General features: G+C 42.7%; 1 protein-coding gene across 3 annotated transcripts in view; it reads right to left on the bottom strand.

The window, feature by feature from the left end:
• The window catches only part of Stk39 (serine/threonine kinase 39), a 274272-nt gene extending 257214 nt beyond the window's left edge, over window positions 1–17058 (bottom strand). For 2 of the 3 annotated variants that reach the window (XM_070021570.1, XM_070021579.1), the window contains exon 1: window positions 16650–17058. In XM_070021570.1, the coding sequence (XP_069877671.1) occupies window positions 16650–16890 (241 nt within the window). In that variant the 5' untranslated portion in view covers window positions 16891–17058. Of the gene's footprint in view, window positions 1–11548; window positions 11642–16649 lie in introns of those variants that run through there. The other variant, XM_070021587.1, reaches the window with a different exon arrangement.
• Window positions 17059–17536: the final 478 nt, after the last annotated feature.

Here is a 17536-nt window from a genome sequence, read left to right as displayed (position 1 = left end):
GTGTGTGTGTATGTGTGTGTGTATTAGATCAAGATGTTTTGATAATTAGAAGTAATACTCATTTTCTTCTTCCTTCCTTTCCTTACTTCCCTCTGCCCCATCCATAAGCATTACTTCATATAAATGAGTAGTCACTACTTACCAAGGAATGGTGTTATATAAATTATTAACATGTGGGGATACTTACCACAACAAGGTCCCTCTCCAGCCAGGAGCTTTTGATCTAAACCCTTCCCTTTACTTAGGGAAGTAAATTCTTTCACGAAGACATCCCCCTGAAAACTAAATTCTTGTTCTCTGGGATTAAGATTAGTAAATAATGCAGCAATCTGTAGCCATTCTTTGGCTAAACAGAAAAGATCAAGAGAAAAGCCAGACAGGGCATAAGCGGGTATGAATCAGCCAAAATTCTGACTAAGTAGAAACTACAAGAATTGAGATTCTAGTTGACTAGAATATGGGGATACAGAGTGGATAGGAGAGCCATATAATAACAGGAAGAGAAGCAGGTAGGCAAGAACAAAAGCAATATGCACAGTGATTGGCTAATGATGCTAAGGTTAAAAGATCCAGAATAGTGAGAATGCAAAGGGGTCATTTTTACTGCAATTGTCACACACTTAAACAAATGCCCAGCTTTTCCTGGACTCAAGCAACACCTGGGATTGTGGATGAGATCCTTGTCTCCCTATTCCCACACCTACTTTTATAATAAATGACTTATTACTCAGGTAATATTAGCAAGTCTTTATTCTACAACTAAGAGAAAATGCTAATTAACTTCATTACATTCTGTAGCCCAGACTTCTCATCAATTCATAAAATATATTCACTGTAATGACCCTCTATATTTCATTTTTTTAGTCCACATCATAATGCAACTTTCACTCTCTAAACTCAAAGGACAATTTCTCTCCTCTCCATATCCAACCACCCCACCTGCAGTTTTCTCCTCCCAGTCTTAAGTCTGGGTCAAGTAGGGAAGAAGGCAAGATCCCTACTCATTCCAACTCCCTTTTAGCTTTAAAGCCAGCAATGGGAGAAAATAGCAGAGAGTACAACAGTTACAAGAAATTTTCAGTTACCTATCAAAGTATAAATATAATATCACTTCAAGTAGTAATTCCCATTCTAGATATCTTTTACAATAGAGATATTAAAAACTAGGAAATAAGCATCAATAAAATAACTTCTTACATAAATTAAGGCATATCCACAGATCAAGAATGGATTCAGAATAGGAACATCTTTGTGTGTGTCTGTGTCTCGGTGTGTGCACAAATATGCACACCCATTCACACCAGTCCTGGGGTTTGAACTCAAGGCCTAAGTATTGTCCCTGAATTGTTTGTTGTTATTGTTGTTGTTGCTTTTCTCAAGGTTAGGACTCTACCCCTTGAGCCAGAGCTCCACTTCCAGTTTTTGGGTGGTTAATTAGAAATGAGTTTCATGGACTTTTCTGCCTTAGCTGGCTTTGAACCATGAGTCTCAGATCTCAGCCTCCTTACAGGCGTGAGCCACCAACCCCCAGCTTTCTCAGAATAGAGATACCTTAAGATGAAGAGGATCTCTAAGAAATGATAGTGTCTGATGAGTATGTATGTCTCTGTGTGTATACGTACATATATACATAAATATGTACAGAAAAAAATATATATATACACATTTACTTGTAGCTTTATGAAAGTAAATTTTAGGAATTGAAGAACAGTATATAAAATTCATTATATATAAAATTACTACATGTATATGTGTGTGTTGTAAATATACATACCAAAACAGCCATTGAGCAGGCTGTATCATTTTCATAAATTGAGGGTTTGGGTTGTTTCCACCTACTCCATTATTAGAATTATATTATCATAATTTAAAAAGCTTTCTCACTTTGATAACGGGAAGCAAAACCTTTCTCAGTTATAAAGGCTAGAGGCATCAATAAATATTTTATTTTTTGTCCTAACTGCTAAATCTTTGAAATTAAAAAAAAACCAAAAAACTCAACATTCTTATCAAATCAAATTCACAGTTTCATTTCTCCCAGTTTGTCAAAAATCAGATTGCTACTGTTTTTTTTAAATCACATCTAGAAAATTTTTATACTTCTAGCTGTAGGTTGGATAGTATAAAATCTGAAAGTTATTGCTCTGTTCAAATATACCCACAAACAGTAAGGAAGTTCCTTACTCTTTGGTTTTGTGGGAATAGAAGACATTGGTTTTGTTTGTTTGCTTTGCTGTTATTGTTGTTTCCTTTTATTTTGGGTTTGGTGCTGGAGAATGAGCCTAAAACCCAGAATTGCACACAAGCTAGGTCAGTGATCTACCACAAGCTGAATCACCAGCCTGAAAAGGCACTTATTCTTAACTTTTCTCTAGGCAGATATTTTTCAGTAAGAAAAATATCAAATATCATAAAAAGTGTTCTCATAGTACCCAGATGGCAAAAGGCAAAAGTGTAACAGGTAATTTTAGAAAGTATTAAATTGTAACATAGGTAAGATTAGACTATTCGATATATTCTATGATTCTGAAAACATTTAAGAACAAGAAAGAATACACTTATAGCCTTTCAATAGTCAAGTATACTTGATTATCAGGGTTATATCAAGTTATCAAGAAATGAATCACTTTGGCCAAGTTAAGTGTTAATCTCAAAATATTTTATTTTTCTTTCTCTAAGCAAATTAAATATAAAAGTACTGTTAGGCACTCACACCTGTAATCCTAGCTACTTAGGAGGCTGAGATCTAAGGATCACAGTTCAAGCCAGACTGACAGGAAAGCCCACCAAACTCTCATCTCCAATTAACCACCAAAATCTAGAAATAGAGCTACGGCTTCAGTGTTACATTACCAGCAGGCCTTGAGTTCAAGCCTCAGGATCAGCGCACAGACACACACACACACACACACACAGAGAAATATAAAAGTACTTATAAACACAAAAGAGCAGAACACACACACACACACAGAAATATAAAAGTACTTATAAACACAAAAGAGCAGCAGCTGGGGGTGGGAAGATGGCTCAGTGGTAGAGCGCTTGCCTTGCATGCATGAGGCCGTGGGTTCGATTCCTCAGCACCACATAAGCAAAAAGAAAAAAGCCGGAAGTGGAACTGTGGCTCAAGTGGTACAGCGCTAGCCTTGAGCTGAAGAGCTGAGGGACAGTGCCCAGGCCCAGAGTTCAGCCCCATGACCGGACCGCCCCCCCAAAAAAGCAGCAGTTTCCAAAAATATAAATTCACTCTTTTCAAAAACCTTATTTCATTGAAACATAACCCTAACACCAAAATTCAAACAGTATCTATTTATCTGGATAATAAGGTTACTAGTGATACTTCCCTCTTTTTACTTGTCTGTACTGCTTAAACCTTCTACAGTAATCTTGTTAATGCTTGTATAATATTGGGAAAGTATAATAACTTGTAACTGTTTATAATATCCTAAGTATAGGGAAACCTCTGGCCAGGTACCAGGAGCTCACTCCTATAACCCAAGCTACTCAGAAGGCTGAGACCTGAAGGATTGTGGTTTGAGGCTAGCCTAAATAGAAAAGTCAGTGAGACTACATCTCCAACATATTGTACTTAAGATGTGGGTCAAGTGGCAAAGTGATAGCTGTAAGCAAAAAAGTTGAGTGAAAGCACAAGTCCCTGAGTTCAAACCTAGGTTACTGACACACACAAAAAAAAACCTTTCAAAATAAAAGTATAAGTAACTTCCTTTTTTCAGACCTTTATCCCATGCAAGAAAGGAGCCCAGGCCAAATACAAGAAGGATGCTGCATAGATTTAACTCCATGTCCAGACCAATCTGCTCTTGGTAAGAAAGTCACTTAGCATTTAAATCTCTAGCTTAAAAAGATAATAGTGAACCCTCTTCTCACATCCTAGAGAAGATAGTATTTTATGGTAAGGACTTTTATCAGAAAAGAATTGCAGTTTAATAAAAAGTATAATTATATATATTTCCTTTTATCATGTCTGCTAATGGTATATGATAAATACAAAAATAGGTCAATTCTGGCAATAACTATTACTAGGTTTCTAATGGCAATTCTTTTTTTAAAAAAGTAAGCAGTAAAATATTACTGCACTGACCAAAAAAAGTGTCTTCATTATCTAAGCAAAAATTTACCTTTAAAGTAAACAATACAGAAAAGACATATTATTTTTCAGGCACTGACTCATCTAGTTCAGACATCTAGATGGCAGGAAGACTAATTACATACCAATGGGAACAATCTATGTTTTCAATACGGTGTCCAATCTTAAGGAAGTCTGCAATAAAACACCTAAAGGCTAAAAAAGGGATTGGCTTATACATATACACACCCTTTCCCCTTCAGATGTCATATCAGAACTGACATCTTTGGATTTTTTTTTTTAAGCCAGCTATGCATTTCTGAAGCCAGTTTTGCAGCAAAATACTCCAACGCTTAGCTAACACAGCAAATTAGTCTACAGGGCCAACAATCAATGACAACAGTATAAGCACGTGGAAGATGTGTAAATGGTTACCTCACAAGAAAGAAAAGAACAGTTAAGGCTGGAGTATAGCTAGGTAATACAGCTCTTGCTAGGGTACATGAAGACCTGGATTCAAACCCCAGCACGGTAAAATATATGTGTACATACATATATATTAATTTTTGTAAAAAAAAATCAACTTTCTAAGTAAAATAATAATAAAAGAATGTAAAAGTATATTTTCAGTAAAACATCCACTGCTTAAAACATTTACCAAAATAAACCAGTGTCAAAGTGGCACACTCCCACCATGTTCCCTTGGAAGAAATATTTCCTGTCCTTATAAATTCTAATATAATTAGTTTTAAGGTCAGTCAGACCTCACACTAAGGTAAGCATTCACATTTTTGTCTCTCTCTTCTAAGTAACTCTGAAAGATAGAGGGATAGTGTTAATCAATCATATACAGGTGAAAATCATTTCATTTTCCTATCAAAAAAGACTGTTTAAGCGCTAACCGAAAAGTGTTTGAATAACTTCCACCTATCTTAGGACTGTCATATTCCCCTTCTCCTTTAAGATTATTTAACACACTCACAGTCACAAAGTTGCCCTCTCTGATCTGTTTCTAGGGGGCTTTAGATCTGCCTGAAAAAGTTCTGCTGCTTCCCTGAAAACCATCAGGAAGATGGCTGTAGAGGAATTGAGAACTTTGTCTCTCAGCCAGAGAAAGTGTCACTTTTTAAACAACCATGAGTATTTATTTTAGTGAGGGTAAACAATCTAGCCCTGATCTTTACTTATGCCAAAAACGTTACTCTTCTCAAGTTCACCCTTCTGCTTAGCCCCACCTCAGCCACCAGGCTTCCCAGGAAAGGTACCATAGGAACAATGTTTTCATAACAGCCAGTTAAAGGTCAGGCACTGGGTTGGGACTTCAGAAACTTGAAAAGGGCATGTGCTAGGGGAAAAAAAAAAATTTAAAGAATTGCAGAGTAAAAACATTCTGTGTTGCAGACCTGGTCACTCAAGGGAGAGCCAAACTTGAGAAAGTACAGATTGTCCCTGAATTGCCCCCAGATTAAGCTCTGTTAGTCTCCCAGCACAGATTTCTTTTTTCACCCATCATTAGTTCCTTCTCTAACAAAGCAGGGTCCCCACCCACACAGTGGTTATCTTGTATAACTTTCTTGAAGATGCTGATTACAGACTGGATGTTTTATTTGTATTATGATCTATACCATTAATTCCTTAACCACCCAAATGCCAAAATATTTGGGGCTTTGTTGTTATTGTAGTTTGTTTTCTTCTGTTTTCTTTATTTGGGGATGTGTTTCCAGGCCTGGCTAACTGTTTCAAACTCAAAGGAAAAGAAGATATTATGAATCAATTTCATGGTAAGTAAGTAAAATTAACGTAGGCATTATTTCCTATATAGGGTTAATTTCCCAAATTCTTTGTCTTTAAAAAAAAAAAAAAAAAGCCTAGTCAAGGGCTGGGAAGGTGGCTCAGTGGTAGAGCTCTTGCCTTGCATGCATGAGACCCTGGGTTCCATTCCTCAGCACCACATAAGAAAAAAAAAGCCCGAAGTGGCACTGTGGCTCAAGTGGTAGAGTGCTAGCCTTGAGCTGAAGAGCTGAGGGACAGCACCCAGGCCCAGAGTTCAGGCCCCAAGACCGGACCCAAAAAAAAAAAGCCTAGTCATTTTCCCTTCATAACATGAAAAAAGGTAAACAGAAGTGATTCCGACTAGCAAATCCAGCCTAAATTCTCATGTTAACATTTTGGAGCTCCTGAAAATACTAGGTTTCACTAAATCTCTGTTTTTAGGAGATCACAAGAACATTTCCAAAATGAGTTAAGTGGGCAGGAAAAAAAACATACTTTAAAACTACCTCCCACCAGGGTCACAACAAATTGGAGAGAGACTCAACAAATGGGACTACCTTAAAATAAAAAGTTTCTGCACAGCTAAAGATATAGCTACCAACCTAGAAAGACAGCCAACCAATTGGGAAAAAATATTTACCAGCAATATAACAGACAAAAGCCTAATATCCATTATATACAGGGAACTCAAGAAACTAATCCCTCCCAAATCTAACAAACCAATAATAAAATAGGCAAGGGAACTAAAGAGAGACTTGTCAGAAAGAGATAAAAATGGCAAAGAATAGCTGGGCACCGGTGGCTCATGCTTGTAATCCTAGCTACTCAGGTGTCTGAGATCCGAGGATCGCAGTTCAGAGCCAGCCCCAGCAGTAAAGTCCGTGAAACTGTTACCTCCAATAAACTACCAGAAAACCGGAAGTGGCGCTGTAGCTCAAGTGGCAGAGCACTCATCTTGAGCTGAAGAGCTGAGGGACAGCGTTCAGGCCCAGAGTTCAAGGCCCAACCAAAAAAAAAAAAAAAAAAGGCAAAGAAACACATGAGGAAATGTTCATCATCCCTGGCTGTAAAGGAAATGCAAATAAAAACAATACTGAGGGGCTGGGAAGATGGCTCAGTGGTAGAGCACTTGCCTTGCATGCCTGAGGCCCTGGGTTCGATTCCTCAGCACCACATAAGCAAAAAGAAAAAAGCACGAAGTGGCGCTGTGGCTCAAGTGGTAGAGAGCTAGCCTTGAGCTGAAGAGCTGAGGGACAGTGCCCAGGCCCAGAGTTCAGGCCCCACAACCGGACTCAAAAATAAATAAATAAATAAATAAAATACTTTAGATATAATTAAAAAAAAAAAAAAACACTGAGATACCACCTTACCCCAGTCAGAATGGCCCACATCCTAAATTCAGCCAACAACAAATGCTCGTGGGGATGCAGAGAAAGAGGAACCCTACTGCACAGCTGGTGGGAATGTACACTTATACAACCACTCTGGAAAGCAGTCTGGATGTTCCTCAGAAAGCTAAATATAGACCTCTCCTATGACCCAGCCATACCACTCCTAGGCATCTACCTTGAACAACAGGAACCAGGATACAAGGATACGTGCACCTCCATGTGCATTGCTGCACTGTTCACAACAGCCAAGATATGGAAACAACCCAGATGCCCCATTACAGATGAATGGATCCAAATATTGTGGTACCTATATAGAATGGAGTATTATGCAGCCATCAGAAAGGACAAAATATTGCTTTTTCAGGGAAATGGATGGAACTAGAACAACTCATTTTGAGCAAGGTAAGCCAAGAGCAGAGAGACAAATGACACATGGTCTCCCTGATATGTGGATGTTAAATTCAAAATGCAAGGAGATATGACAAAGTAAACAGGATTCAAGAAATGAAGGACCTCTACTTAATTTGTCATATCACTTCTAAATGACTCTATGTTCTTGACCACATATATGATATATATTTATAATATATATGCACATCTGAGGGAAGCTAGGAAGAGGGCACAGAATCAGAGGGAAACAGGGGAAAATATACAACAGAGAGGCCCATCAGCTGCACTGGACATTGATGAAACAAACTAAGCAACCAAAGGGCAGTGATGGGAGGGAGGGAATGAGAGGGAAAGTGGGGACAGTTTATACTACGCAAAAGGAAAGAAATGTACATATCACCCCATGTGGAAGACATAGTTGTATTGTCAAAGCTCATAGAATTCACAAACTTTATAGACCATGATAATGACAATTTGCCTTGTGACAGTTAAAATGTGTTTGTGACTTTAAGTATCACTATTCCACAATACTGTGAAATTTGTAGAATTTATATAATCACTTAATCTCAATTGAAAATTAAAAAACTACCTCCCCCAATAAACTAGGGTATCTGTTTCAACATACACTAAAAGGGTAACTTCTCCTGAAAATATGAATTGATAACTTCAAATAGTATATAGCATGAAAAGCAAAGGTGTACATACACGTCAGGTTCACTGGCCTGTCTTCTTTTTGTTTTATCAGTGGTGATACATGTTTTCAGAAAGCTGTCTTCCATTGCTATGACCAGCATAATATAAAGCCAGTCTCTTAAACATCTCAGGCAAAGTAACATCTAGGGCTGGTCCATCAAATCTTCAATGAAAACATTGCCTGGATCCATACTATCCAAAAGTCACCGTAAGTCACCAGAAGTGTGGTTTTTATTATGATTTCTACATGGTAAAGATCTTCTTAGATATAAATATATATATACATATATATATATATAATTTTTCTCTAGTTAAACGGTAGTTAATAAATTCTTCTGTTTGCTTTTGTTTTGTTTTTGTTGTTTTGATGCCAAGGATCACCCTTAAGAGTGTTAACCCTCACACAAGCTACACATGTACTTTATCATTGAGCTGCACCCCCAGCCTGCAGTTAATAAATGTGAGTCAGTAATATTTATCAAGAATTATTTTTCTTTGGATCAAAGCCAGGGCCATGTACACTGTAGGCAAGCATTCTACCACAAAACTACATCCCCATCCCCAAACCAGTAATATTTCTAACTTCTTCCTTCCTACAAACAAGAAGACATAACAGTCAAGAAACAAGATGGTGTAAGTAGAAGAGAACACTGAACGAGGTAGGAAATGAAATTATAAGCCCAGCAATCTAAGGACTTTGGGACCATAGACAAGGCACTTCAACTGTGACCTTCAGAGCCTTTTCTAAAGGGCAAAGGCAACTGAAATGCCTATTTCCTTTGCTACTCCATTTCTCTTTTCTTCCTATATTCTTATGCCATCTCTCATCTGGAAATTGATTTGGAAACACCAGCACACTGATCTATTCCTCCTTCCCCTAGGAACCCTCCTTGGCTTCTTCTCTTCTGCTGCATTCTGAATCACCCTATTATGAAGCAAAGGGAGATAATGCCAGAGATGAAGGAGGGAGAGAGGGACACAGGAAAGGAGGAAGGAAAAAGAAGAAGAAAGGGAAGGAGGAGTAATGGTGGGAGGGGGAAAAGGAAGGGAGGAGGGGAAGAGAGAAAAGGGAAGCGAGGGAGGTAGAGAAGGAGACAAGATGACTCTAGATAAAAGCAATATAAGTTAGGTCTGAAAAAAAATGAAATCCTTTTTCAATTGGCCCACCAAACAGGGCAGGAAAGAAAGCAATTGGAATACCCCTTATTTCGAGCCCTGGTACAAGCTCATGTGCAAGTTCAAAACAAAACCTTCTTGTTTTGAAGGTTGATCTCAACCATGAACAGATTATGAGAAGCCTCAGACTGTCAGAAGTCACTGGTTTCCAAAATAGTCCTCAAATGTAGATCTATCATTTACACAGCAGAGATCCATCTCTATGAGCCATCCAGTTTTCCAGCAAACGGTGTCAACAGTGAATAAATAGAAACCTAGAACCCCACAAATATCTCCAAATATATATTTTTTTCTTAAGGAAGAAGTCCCTAATTGTAGGCTTCTGAGAGTTATATGAAATGTCACTTAACCTGAAGAAATCTGAAAGAAAACTGGAGATAAAATGAATGTCTAGGTCTCTACTAACTCTGCCTTTAAATGTTTCCTTGTATATCAAAACATAGTCAATTTAGAAGGTCAATGTCCAAGACATTTCTGAAAACTAAGCCTGCATTTACTCTCAAAAAAGTGTCTGGCAAGTGAGAAGAAACTTGAAATACTTGAATATTTATTCATTTTTGGATTCCAAAGTACACGTCCAAATCAATTCTAGAAATAAAGCCCTGCCAAGCCATTCTCTATGAGGCTACTATTTCTTTTCTGCTTTCTAGTTAAGTCATGCTTGAAATGCTTTGAAATGCTTTTTTAATTAATATACTGGATTCTCCTCAAGTATCAAAGGCTTGACCAATGAATGGCCAATTTGGAAAAAAGAAACTGCTTCAAACACTTGAATCACTCTTACCACCTTGGAGTAGTTCTAGTCAAATTTAAACAAAATTATCCTAGAGGAAAATGATGACATTGGAAGTCTTGCCCAAAAGATGCACTCTGGAGTCACCGTATCCAGGACATTGGTTTTGACTTCAAAGGAAAACCCAGTTCCAGGTCCCTGCCTATACCACTTTCCTATCATCCTCCGTCCCTTATAACTTATAAAAATACAACTCTTGCTTTCCGAACAACCTCTGAATGCCCTCTGTTCTTGCAATTCTGCTGCTTTGTTTCATCTATATCCTGATGTTCTCCAACAGTTCTGATTTCTACCTGGTAAGAGGTCCCACAGAACAGCAGGGTAGATAAGAAAGGCAGCTCTAGGTCTTTAAGAACAACCCAGAACTTCCCTCCTCTGCCTGTAGTGTCTAAGCAAAAGAACAACTGAACTAAGCAGCTCTGAGAGCTGAGATCAGGGGAGCCCAATCTCCCCCTGCTCTGTAAGGAGGCTAGTGGAAGCACTCGAAGTGCTTACTCTCGATCTTCAAGATTAATTCTACAGTTCATTTCTACAGAACCCTTTAAGCTGACTGGCCCAAACACAAGCAAGTACCATCATTAACCACAAGAGAGGGGAAATTCTCAAACTCCTAAGTCAGAGAGGTTCTCTTCACTTTAGAGTCAGACACGGCGATGCTGATCTTGAAGCGGTGGCAAGAAAGGAAGGAAAAGGAAGTAAAATAGAAATGGCACTGCAACCCAAGTGCTAGTAATTTCAGAAGAAGAAATGAAAGAGGTCTTGATATCCTGCAGAGAGAGGAAGACAGAGGAAGACTACACTACCCACTGGTGCTGGCCACCAAAGGATTACAAGGATTTTAGACAGAGCAACCAGGGTTTTTTAGAGAGAAGGCAGAGCTAGATTGCAGTGGTCTGAGAGGGTGGTTCCTTCAAATAGTTTAGCTGTAACCAAAGGAAAGAGATAAGAGATAGGAGTGTAGACAGAGAGGGACAGGAAGAGTGTTTTACATTGTTTTCTTTTGTCTTTTAAGAAAAAAAGGGAGAGGGCTAGGGATCTATATCACTGTTAGAGCACTTGCCTAGCACCAAGAGACGCTGGGTTCAACCCTTGGCACCACAAATAATAATAATAATAGCAGTAGTAGTAGTAGTAATAAGGTAAGAGAATAAGAGAGAAATGAGAATATTTTCAAGATGAAAGAAGGAAAGTGGGAAGTAAAGGAGATGACTTTATCTGAAAACAAAGACCCCTTTCCTTACTCACTGGGACACCCAGAGTATTTCTTCTAGTCAGCAGCATTTCCTAGCTTCATGGCAGCCTCCAGGGCAAACTCAGAGGTGGAAGAAAAGTGCAGTCTGTGCAGGTTGCTCTCAGAGCCTTTCCATAATGGGCAGATCCTCCCCAGTAACCTTCCCGCAGGATGCGCTCACCACTTGTCAGAGGGCCATTTGGCACCTAAACCTTTGAGCTGTCCAAACTGCCAGGAGCTCCACAGGTCTCCCCAGCTTCCTCCATGTCCCCATGGTACAGATGCTGTGTGGGGCTTGGAAGTGCTATGTGAGAAGCCAGCCCTACCTGGGCCTCCGGCCCACCTCCTCAGCCCCCTTCTAGCCACTTTGGAGATGTGGTGGGGGCAACCTTTCCTCTGCCTCCCTCTCCCTCCCTGGCAGAAATAAAGCAGAGAACCTCTTTAAGCCACTTCAAAGTCTTGCTAAAGATTTTGCTGTGTTATCTCCTGATAACTTGAGTCTGATATCAAATGGAGTTTATAGAGTGTCTGTGCCAAACACTACTCTAAGTACTTTCTAGTCTCCCCAATCCTCATAACCCTATTTTTATCATCTCCATGCTACCAATGAGGAAACTGAGTACAGGCACATCTAAATAATGTGTTCAAGGTCACAAATGCCAGTGACAGCCATGGCAGGACATGAAACAGACCAGGCCTTCTGACTCCAGAGCCAGTACTGCTTCAATGTGTTTTCAAACACCATCAAAAATGTAATACACAACAAAGCACAAGAAGCAGAGGAAAATTCACATTATTTGTGAAAGGCATCAACAAAGCAAACATTTCCATCGTTCTCTTCCTTAAGTTTCTCTTTATCTTGAGATTTTTTTCCCCCACTTAACAATAGCAATAGCACATTTAAAAGAGAACTGCTTTTGTGAATATAACAAATACTACTGAACCATATACTTAAAAGGTAGTTAAGGGCTGAGGGGCAGGAAAGGGGGGGAGCTGAATGGTAGAGCACTTTACTAGCATAGATTACATCCATGATTACATCTCCAGCACCACAAGAAGAAAAAAATGGGTAACAGAATGCTGTTGTGTATATTTTACCTAATAAATATGTTTCTGTATTTTCTCTTTATATTCTAATAAAAATACTCAAAATTAAAGTTATGTCTGCAGCCAAATATCTCAGGCCTCTTTTATTTCTTAAGTCAAACTAATCAAATTCAAAGGACCAACAGCAGCAGCTCTGTAAGTACAGCTAGCTACGAAGATCCTCAAATTGCCTCTAGGACACTACAAACCTAGCTCTTCTCCCAAAGCTCCTGGAATTCCCTGAGAAGTTCTGAGAGTCCAGAGCCAGTGGGAATGCCCTGGCCTGTTTTTACAGATCTGACTTTAGCAGAGGTCTTTGCTCCTTCAAGCCTTGGCCGCAAGTCCTCAGGAAATGCACCAAAGACTCAAGAAAAGCACCTGGGACTGACAAAGTCTCACAGGAGAGAAATGTCCATCCAAAAAGGGCTAGGATTCCAGAAATCAAGTTGTTTTTATTGACTTAAGAGTGACACGTTAAATTTTACTTTCAGGTTATCCTAAATGTTTACTCACTGAACACTGAGAAATGAAGTACAAAAAAAAAAGGCTTATCCTGAGGGAAGGAAAAGCCTAAGACAATCAAACATCTGAATCAGGAATCTGCTATTCAGTGTTTTCCAGGGAAAAATCAGGAAAGAGAAGAATAATGCAAGCACTGCCTAAGCAGAACAGAAACAGGTATTTCAGAGACCAGAACTCTTGCAAGAAGGCTGAGGTGGTTCTTTCAATGCCCAAGTCAACCTTTACATGACTACTACAAACAAATAAACTAATTTTTCAGCTGGTACAGTTTTAGGTTCTCCTGTGTCTCTAAAGAAAGAATATAGAGAGAAGAGGAAACAAAAAGACTAATGAAGCTGAAGATCGTAACACAGCAAAAATCCCCAAGAGCAGTCTACATGTACAGCAGACCGAAGTATTTGGAATGTACTAACACAAGAGGATTAGCTAGAAGAATTTAATAATTTCACATATTTCACCTCTCACTAAACACCAAGAAATGATATCATTTCTAGGTCAGGCATAAACTTCTGAAACCAGATTACCCCTTAAGAGCATTACAATTTCTCTACTCCTCTCTTGCCACACAAGAACAATGCACCAAAGAGAAAAACTTTATTTTTAGACTTGGAAAAATCCTGTGTTTGTTTTTCTAAAACAGAAGAAGTCAAATAACTGAACCTGATCTGTTTGGATGTCAGTAGACCTATTCTCTCCTAATGCTGGGGCCTCAACCTCTGCCCAGAAGGAAATGAAGAAAAAGTGTTCCATGCACCCCTGCCACGCTGGGAAGTTAAAGCAGCATGCCTCCCCTGGCTTTCTGCTTGGGCACATCAAGCCTCCTGCTGGTCACCCTTCACACTGCTGTAATCACATCCTGTGACACCAGGCTCTATGAGGGAGAGGCAAAGCTGTCAAGAGGCATTCATGTTGAAACTGGTTCAGTGTTTGGACTACTAACTTCTTGCATGTAATGTTTAAGCAAAAACGTTTAAACATAGTTCACTCTTAATCACTCTGCCAGCATTAAACACTAAATGGAAATGAGTTTGTAATGCCCTATGAACATTCACCCCTTGCAAAACCCTATTCCAACAATTTGACTTTTCAGTAACAAAGTTTCAAAAGTGAAATAAACTTAAAACTATTGAAAAGTCCTTTCCAAAGAAACATGTTTTTAAAAAAAAACCCCACTGGGATGGAATGAGCAGGGTCTGTTCACAGAGTCCTCAAATATATGTCCTTTTTTTTTTTTCAATTAAATTGACCAAGCCCAATTAACAATGCTGTTAACTACAAGCAGAAAGGGCCCCGGCAATTAACCACACAAAATCAAAAAAAAAATATTGTGGAATTGTTGTGGAAAGGCAATGACTACAGTTTCAACTCTAATAACAGTAACTGTGAATGAATGTAAGTTGATTATATATAAATTGTGATCTGAATCCCAGAGACCCAAGGGAAAACTAAATGGTAGATACAAACCAACTATTGGGCATACCTGTGTAAATCAGGGTCAGGGGGATACTAAGACCCTGAAATTGTTCACAGCCAGGTTAAAGAAGGCAGCAGTGGAAATAGGTAAGCACCTTACAAATTTACTCAGACTTCAAAACCCAGCTCAAATATGACTTAATTTGACTAATAATCTGCTTCCTGGTTTCTTCTAGCAGTCTCTCTCCTTTCTGGCCCTCCCTCATCACATCCTACAGAATCCCCAGATCCCTGTATCCTAAGTCATGAAGGCACCAGGGCAGGGTCCACAGTGATCAGGGAAGCAAAGTAATTAGGGATAGGGATCTACCTATCAATTGCTTACTTGCTTACTCAGCACATATGTCCTGAATTCAATCCTCTCTGCAGCGGGGGGGAAAAAAAAAAAAAAAAAAAGGTGGGGTGCTCAGAAGGAAAGAGCTGGAAAAACTGGTAAGAGCAGGTGTAGCAGGACAGGAGGGGATTCCAGGAACAAATATAAGAATCAGTATAAGGAACAAAGACGGGAGGAGGGGGTAGAGAAATGGCTTACATGCCTAAGGAGTTGTTGAGAACGCCAGGCCTTAGGAGAAGCCCCCGAAGTTATTTAATCCAGTGTGCATAGATGCAGATTCATCTCTTAAGAGTTTTTAGCTAAAATCTATTAAAGACAGGATATTTAAAGAATTTGTCTACAGATACCTACAGAGGTTATATGGAGCTTTTGTACTGCAGGTTTCTGTCATGCTCATCATTTCCTTTATATACATGTACGTTTATGAAATGTATGCATACATTTATCAATTACATCCACAAACAACCAAGTGACAAAAGCTCTTGTAAGCACCCAAGGAAATTAGTGTAATTGTAATTTCTTCAAGGAAAGAGTTGAGTAGCTTTTAAGTGAAAGGTTATCCTGAATCCCTTTTTCATGACTAAGATTATGGGACAGCAACATCTCAGCCCAGCATGAATAAGGTCAGGTGCTGAGTGAGACCCACTTTACCCGCAAGCCCCCAGGTAAAGATTCACTAAATGATCCAGTAGGGAAGGTTCTAAACAAGGGGACAGCACAAATCTCCTGGCCTTTCAGTGCTTGGTCCAAAGAAAAGTAACACCGGCTTCTTGCCGTTCGACTTTGCCAGGTATTTAAAAATGTAAGATAAGGTGATATTTGTGAGCCGACTAGAAGGCTCCGAGAGGCAGGGAGCAGCCTCGGGTTTCAGTCTAGCAGATCGGCCCTGGACCAGAAGGAGGCATCGACCAGGCGCAGGGATGGAGGCCAGAGCGCCGCTCTCCGGACCGGACTGCACCGCAGGGCTGAGCAGCAGGCGGCGCGCCCGGCACCGAGGGAGGCGGGTACCCGAGCGCGCCGCGCCGCGCTGCGCTACCCTGCCATCCCGGCTGCAGGGAGGGCATGGAGAGGCGGCTGTCTGTCAAGGAGGGAGGCCAGCATCCTCCCCGGCCTCGGAAAGAACCTGGGCCTCCGCGGCTTCTGACGTGGCCGAGTAAGGGTCACAGTGTGAGGCGGAGGAGCGGCTGCGCCCGCAGGGTCCCCGCTGGACGCGGGGCGCGGCGCGGGGGCGCTGAAGCCCAGGGCGGCTCCCCCCACCACCACCACCTCCGCAAACCCCACCCCACCCCACCCCGGCTGCCTGCCTGGCTGCCCGCGTGGCCACCGGTCACGGGCTGCGGCCCCGATGCGCAGCGGGGAGGGAGATGCGGCGGCGGCGGCGCCGCCGGGTCCCCAGCTCCGCCGCCCCAGCGATCCGGGAGATAAAAGTTTGCAGCATGCGGCTGGTCTGCAGTGGGAGTCACATCCGCCGCGCCGCCTCCGGCAGCACCACCGCTCCGAGATCGAACGAATAGATTTCACAAAAACAAAAATCAGAGAAAAACGTTGAAGCCGGTAGGCCCCGAAGCCGGCCGCTCTGCCTCCCCGGCGCGCAGGCTGGCGAACCCCGCATCCCGCACCCACTCCCGCTCCGGGCCGCGCCTTCCTGCCGGCCTCGCTGCCCGGCCTGGACCAGCCCCGCCGCGCCCGCCCGCACTGACCGATAACCTCCTGCAGTTCGTACGCGTCCCTGCAGATGGGCCAGCCGACGGCCTGCGCCGCCGGGGCGGGAGCCGGTGCCACGGGCGCCACCGGAGCCGGGGCTGGAGCGGGAGCCGGCGCTGCCGCTGTCGTGGCCGCCGGGGCCGCCGGGGCTGCCGCCGGGGCCGCCGCTGTGGCTGTCACCGGGGCCGCCTGCTGCGGAAGCTGGACGTGCACGGGAGAACCGCTCGGCTCCGCCATGATGCTGCCGGAGGAGAGCGGGAGGACGCGCCGGCCGGCCGGCGGACGACCTTCCACTTGAAACTTCCCGTGCCTCGCCGCCGACACCTCCCGGCCGGCGCACGCCCTCCCCGCCCGCCGCCGCCGCCGCCGCCGCTGCCACTGCCGGAGCCAGCCACGAGGGGAGGGCGGAGGAGGCCGAGCCTGGCGGGCGGAGGGAAGGAGGGAGGAGGCCGCGCCGGCGGAGGCGGGGCGGGGCCCGGAGGAGAGGAGGCGGCGGCCGCGGTGCTCGCCGCGCGCCCCGAGCCTCGCGCGCGCCGCGCGTCGCGGCTGCCGCCGCCTCAGCGCTGGAGGACCGCCGCCCCCCGCCCGCCCCCGCCCCGCCCTGCGCTCTCCTAGCCGTCCCCGGGAAGTTTCCCCACCACCACCCCCGAGCCAGGCCGCCTGGAGGAGATGCTCTCGACGCTCCGAGGCCCTGGCCCGCCCTCCCTTGCGCTTTCGCCCCAGACTACCCGGCTCGCCACCAGTCGTCCCCTGGGACCCCGAGGGCGGGGTCGTCGAATGGCGGCCAGGTTCGCAGCTTCCCAAAACCTGCTGGCCTAGACAACCCCAAGTTCATTTACAAATCAGCCGGGGAGTGACACCTCCGCGGCGGCACTGCTCCGTT

The sequence above is a fragment of the Dipodomys merriami genome, unplaced genomic scaffold, assembly GCF_024711535.1.
Source record: "Dipodomys merriami isolate MVZ:Mamm:240054 unplaced genomic scaffold, mDipMer1.0.p SCAF_1, whole genome shotgun sequence".
NCBI classification, from domain to species: Eukaryota; Metazoa; Chordata; class Mammalia; order Rodentia; family Heteromyidae; genus Dipodomys; species Dipodomys merriami.
The sequence above is the reverse complement of the archived record's forward strand: the minus strand, read 5'-3'. Positions and strand labels throughout refer to the sequence as shown.